At 39.8% G+C, this 6,000-nt stretch overlaps 1 protein-coding gene and 1 long non-coding RNA gene across 2 annotated transcripts; one reads left to right on the forward strand and one right to left on the reverse strand.

The window, feature by feature from the left end:
• Nucleotides 1-4,494: 4,494 nt before the first annotated feature.
• LOC121981348 (inorganic pyrophosphatase 2-like) lies at nucleotides 4,495-6,000 on the reverse strand. The gene is made up of 4 exons (XM_042533813.1): nucleotides 5,673-6,000; nucleotides 5,466-5,587; nucleotides 5,185-5,386; nucleotides 4,495-5,086 (listed from the first exon to the last, which is right to left on the reverse strand). Exons 1-4 carry the CDS (start codon nucleotides 5,811-5,813, stop codon nucleotides 4,730-4,732), a joined length of 822 nt encoding a protein of 273 aa, XP_042389747.1. The 5' UTR covers nucleotides 5,814-6,000; the 3' UTR covers nucleotides 4,495-4,729.
• Nucleotides 4,878-5,629, forward strand: LOC121981349. Its single transcript, XR_006111803.1, has 2 exons — nucleotides 4,878-5,020; nucleotides 5,121-5,629. It is a non-coding gene; the product is annotated as an uncharacterized LOC121981349 (long non-coding RNA).

Genomic DNA, 6,000 nt, shown 5'->3' on the forward strand with positions numbered 1-6,000 from the left:
ATGAACATACGGTCTTTTTGCATGAATGTCGATTTATGGTGGCATAATAATATTATGGTTTGCTGACTCATTGAGTGCCGATTTATACTTAATATTTTGCTGGGCCGCAAGCATATGATATTATACTATGCTAATTCATATTACTTGTTGGCAAATCGATGGCCCTTGTTTCCCTAAGTAAATTGGTTTAGGGACTCGGTCAATTGCCCGAATACCCATTCATATGACTTGCTGACTCTTACTTGCTTAATATTACTCTATGCCCTTTTGCAGCGAGCATATATCCAAACTTGTTTCACTGCACCTTTATAACTTTATAACCATAAATGGATCAAAGTAATAAACTTCGCTAACGGTTTTAGTAGTATCTTTTGTCTTTGACAAGGATAAGGAGATATTCCAAACCTAACCCTTGGCTTTTTTCAGTTCATATTACTTTTGGATCTCGTATAATGAACACATGGCCTTTTTACGCGAATGTTGATTCATGGTGCTATTGCTAACTTGCTGATTCATTGGGTGTCGATTCATACTTAATGTTGATTCATATGACTAGCTAATTTATATCTTGCTTAATATTACTCCAGGCCCTTTTGCATGAGCATATACTATGAATTTTAACTTCTCTCAATTGTCGTGTGCATGACAACAATTCTATAACAATTCTCTTCGAGTCTCTACCATTTCCTCATTCCCGTAAAGTTCTTAATACCTGCTAAAATCATCAATAGTATAAAATATCAACTCCCACTTACGAACCACTTACGAACCACTTACGAACGAAGGTATAAACGAAGATATATTCAAAAGACGAAAAACATCACTGTACCTCTCCAGACTTGATGTCTCTGAAATCACAGGCGTCTTCTTTCTTCATCCCCTTGTCTTCTAGTTTGGATTGAGATTTACTTCTGTAATTTCTACAATGTTAGACTTGCTTCTGTCCTAGTCCCTTCCTATTACATTTGGAATACAACAAATTTGATTGGAAGTGTAAGTACATAGGTTTGGTAGTTTTGATGTGATTGTTTGTGTTTGGAGGGGTGAGGAAAACTAAGTCAGTGAGTAGCTGGATTCATACTGGGAGCATTGAGATAAGGAAATGTCTCCTCTTTTACCACTTATATACAGCTCATATATAGGCATGCATTAAACAAAACATTTATTTTTATTTATTGCATTGATATGATACTACTAACAAAAAAATAAGAAGTGCAAGATAGAGCCTTGCATCCAACATATCATCATGATTGTTCTGTTGTCTGAAATGAAGATATACCACTGAGGTGATATGCATGTGAATCAATAGAGCTTATTTTAGTTAAACTTTTATTCTATTTTTTTTAAATGAATACCGATTCATGGTGGCATAATATTATGATTTGTCGTGTAGCTCTTCTCTACGTAGTCATCCACCTTCGAGTCGCTCACATTCGTGTCCTCATCTGACAAAAATCCATTCTCCATGGCCTATTCCGACGGATCAGGAGAAGCGATAGGGAGGAAGAACTTTGATTAAGAGAAGAAAAGAGTAGAAGAAAGACCACATGGCTCGTTCAGTAATGGTGCTCCACCAGTCCCGCTCTAAAAGTCGGACCCGATGAGTAGCGATGAGTAGGATAAGCAATCAATTCCCTTTCTATTTCCTTATCCCCTAAAAATGGACCCTATTTCCACCAGTCCTAGTGTAGAGGAAAGCCAGAGTCGGTGAGTAGCTGGATTCACACCAAGAGCATTGAGATAAGGAAATGCCTCATCTCTTACCACTTACATACAGCTCATATATAGGCACGCATTTTACGCACTAACAAAACATTTATTTTTATCTATTGCATTGATATGATACTACAAAGAATAAATAAGAAGTCCAAGATAAAGCCTTGCATCCAACATATCATCATGACTATTCTGTTGTCTGAAATGAAGATATACTGCTGAGGTGGTCTTCATGTGAATGAATAGAGCTCGTTTTAGTTAAACTTCTATTCTATTTTTTTTTAAAAAAAAATGAATAACGATTCATGGTGGCATAATATTATGATTTGTCGTGTAGCTCTTCTCTGTGTAGTCATCCACCTCCGAGTCGTTCACATCCATGTCCTCGTTCGATTAAAATTCATTCTCCGTGGCCTATTCCGGCGGATCAGGAGGAGAAGTGATAGAGAGGAAGAACTTTAATTAAGAGAAGAAAAGCGTAGAAGAAAGACCACAAGTCTCGTTCAGTAATGGTGCTCCACCAGCCCCGCGCTAAAAGCCAGACTCGGTGAGTATCGGTGAGTAGGATAAGCAATCAATTCTCTTTCTATTTCCTTATCCCCTACAAAAATGGACCCTATTTCCACCAGTCCTAGTGCGTAGGAAAGCCAGAGTCGGTGGGTAGCTGGATTCATATCGGGAGCATTGAGATAAGGAAATGCATCCTCTCTTACCATTTATATACAACTCATATCTAGGCACGCATTTTATGTACTAACGAAGTATTTATTTTTATTTATTGCATTGATATGATACTACAAGCATAAATAAGAAGTGTAAGATAGAACCTTGCGTCCAACATATCATCATGACTGTTCTGCTGTTTGAAATAAAGATATACTGCTGAAGTGCTTTGCATGCAAATCAATGGAACTTGTTTTTGTTAAACTTTTATTCTATTTTTTTTTTTTGAAAAAAATGAATGTCGATTCATGGTGGTATAATATTATGATTTGCCTGATTTATACTTAATATTTTACTAGACCGTGAGCATAGGATATATACTATGCTGATTCATATTATTTGTTGGCAAATCGGTAGCCCTAAGTAATTGGTTTAGGACTTGGTCAATTTGCCTTTTGCGCGAATGCCGATTCATATGACTTGCTAACTCATACTTGTTTACTAGTACTCTGCGAGCATATACCTTGCCTTGCGCATCTTTATAAATTTATAACCATAAATAGGAAGATCAAAATGAATAAAGCAATCAACCTCGCTAACAATGTAAGATTTAGTAGTGTCTTTGTCTTTAAGAAGGAGATATGACAAAGTCCAAACCAAACCCTTACTTTTTGTTTCAGTGAACATTTACCGATTTATATTTTTTTGGATATTGCATAATGAACACATGACCTTTTTGCAAAATATCGATTCATGGTGGCATAATAATATTATGATTTGCTAATTCATTGAGTGTCAATTTATACTTAAATTTTGCTCGGCCGCGAGTATATGATATACTTGTCGATTCATATTACTTGTTGGCAAATCGGTAGCCCTTGTTCGCCTAAGTAAATTGGTTTAGGGATTCGGTCAATTTGGCCGAATGCACATTCATATGACTTGTTGACACTTACTTGCTTAATATTACTATGTGCCCTTTTGCAATGAGTATATACCCAGTTTTGTTTCACTGCACCTTTTTAACTTTATAACCATAAATAGATCAAAGTAATGAACTTTGCTAACGGTTTTAGCGGTATCTTTTGTTTTTGATAAGGATAAGAAGGAGATATTTCAAACCAACCCCTTGGGTTTTTTCAGTTCATATTACTTTTGGATCTCACATAATGAACACATGGCCTTTTTACACGAATGTCGATTCATGGTGGCATTGCTGACTTGCTAACTCATTGGTTGTCGATTCATACTTAATGTTGATTCATATGACTTGTTAACTTATATCTTGCTTAATATTACTCCAAGCCCTTTTGCACGAGCATATACTATGAATTTAAGCTTCTCTCAATTGTTGTGCGCGTGACAACATTTCTGTAGCAATTCTCTTCGAGTCTACCATTTCCTCATTTTCTTAAAGCTCCTGATACCTGCTAAAATCTTCAATAATATAAAATATCAACTTTCACTTATGAACCATTTATGAACTAAGGTATAAACGAAGATATATTCAAAAGACTAAAAACATCACTATACCTCTCCTGACTTAATCATTTATTGTCATAACAAAACTAAACTAAAATCTAACAAAATTATCCTAACTAATAACATCACCCAAACTTAATTATTTATTGTCCCAATAAAAATAAAAATTTAATATGGAGGAGTAGAAAGAAAATTAGGTAACTGAGGAAAATTACCTTAATTTCATGGTAGTCGTGTATGTTGTCAATTTGCTAGCTAGTCCTTGACATAAAGCCACGATGCTCCATTCTCTGCCACTGTTGCTCTTGGCGTTACCGATGTGTCATCTCAGTTGGGAAATAATCAGTGGTCTACATATGGAACTCATCTGTTATCTGAAAATATCGCTGTACAGTTTGGTACTACTCATGTGAGATGTGCATATACTCTTCCAAGAGGAATCTGTTTGCCCTATTTGGATGGAGTCGATGGAAGTGCAGACCGGAATCTCGTCAAAAGTAAAATAGTGCCTCACATATTCGCATGTAGTGGACGACGGAGATCTAGGAAACTCCACGGGAACGCAGAGCGTGCGACATCAGCCAAGAGCCAATCGATTTCGTTTTTGACTGTGATACGTTCGAGATATAACAATTTAGGGGAAATAAAAGTATTTATTTAGTTTCTACTCCACTTTCTCAGTCGAAATCTTGTCAATGTAATCTTATCGAACAAACATGTTCATTTGAGTTCCACAGTCGATTGACTGAAATATATAAAAACGAAAGAAAAAACAAATATGCTGCACCATGTGCAGCAGCGAGCCCAGCCCAGTTATGTTCTTTCGTCTTTTTTTTTTCTCTAGCTTTCTTCAATATCTACGCATGCCCTAGTTGGGGACGCGAAGAACCGGCGAAGCCAATGGCGGCAGACTCTGCAACTTGCAGTCCTCCGAAACCAAGTGGCCAGCGTTTCGGCGCTCGGCCGACACCAGCCCATCGACGATCCTGAGCAACACCCTCTCCTGCTCCTCCGCATCGTTCCACTCGTGGATCTCTGCTCTGAGAGCGTGAGGGTTCTCGGCGACGAGCTCCCACAGCGGGAAGTTCTTCCTCGGCATCACAAAATCCTGCGCGCCGAGCCGGAGCGAAGGACAGTAATCCCCCTTCCCGTCTCCCAGGTAGACGATGCGCTTCTTCCCCTCCGCAAGAGCCGTCGACGCTTGAATTCTCTCGACTATTTTACTCTGTATATATAATTTTAACACGGCTCCAATTCAGATCCTGCAGCCTACAGATCGACAATGGCGGAAAGCTTGCGAATAGTAGGAAGAACATGAATCACCTTGCACATGTTGGGAGGGCAGAGACTGCAGCCATGGGAAGAGCTACTGAAGTCGTGATAAGGGAAGATTCTCAGCCTCCCTTCCTCGTCCACGTACCCAGGGTTCGTGTTGATCTCCGAGAAGTAGCCCGTCAGACCGTGGTGCTTCAGAATGGTCTCGATGAAGAATCTATTGGCATCGCTCACTATCCTCAAATCGCATCTGAAAATCGGACCAGGAACGATTCGGACGACGGCGGAGGGAAGAAAACACAAAACGAACAAAAGATGAATTAACATACCCGAAAGAGTAAGCTGATTTGATAGCGGCGACGGTCTCGGCCGGCAGAGGAGCATTCTTCAATGTCTCTGCGATTTCCTCGATTGTTCTTCCTTGTGCATGGAACTCCCTCATGATTGTGTCCTGAAATATATAGATCGGAAGAAATCAGCATTGCAATCGATACATTTCGCTCTGTATCAGAAAAACAAAAAAAAAAAAACAATACCATCGCAGTGTTCCATGGCAGGGTCTCGAGAAGCTGGTCGAAGCGCTGCGTGCCGCCGAGCTCGTCGATGACCCAGTTGTCGCTGTCGCAGTCGATGATGGTCTTGTCGAAGTCGAACACTACGACGACGGCGGCGGCCATGGGAGAGAAAATGCAGCTGGATTGGGGTTGCAGAAGGGCTGGGGGCGCTTGCTACACGGGGAAGGCATGGTTGGCTAACGGAATTTATAGGGAGGCGGGGAAGGAGAAGATGCCGAGGGAATATTACAAGGTGCTGGCTGCGATCGGAAGGTGGCTTAGATTTTGTTGCCGCGAGCTTTCTGGCAGG

Source organism: Zingiber officinale, chromosome 5A (genome assembly GCF_018446385.1).
Source record: "Zingiber officinale cultivar Zhangliang chromosome 5A, Zo_v1.1, whole genome shotgun sequence".
In the NCBI taxonomy this organism is placed as follows: domain Eukaryota; kingdom Viridiplantae; phylum Streptophyta; class Magnoliopsida; order Zingiberales; family Zingiberaceae; genus Zingiber; species Zingiber officinale.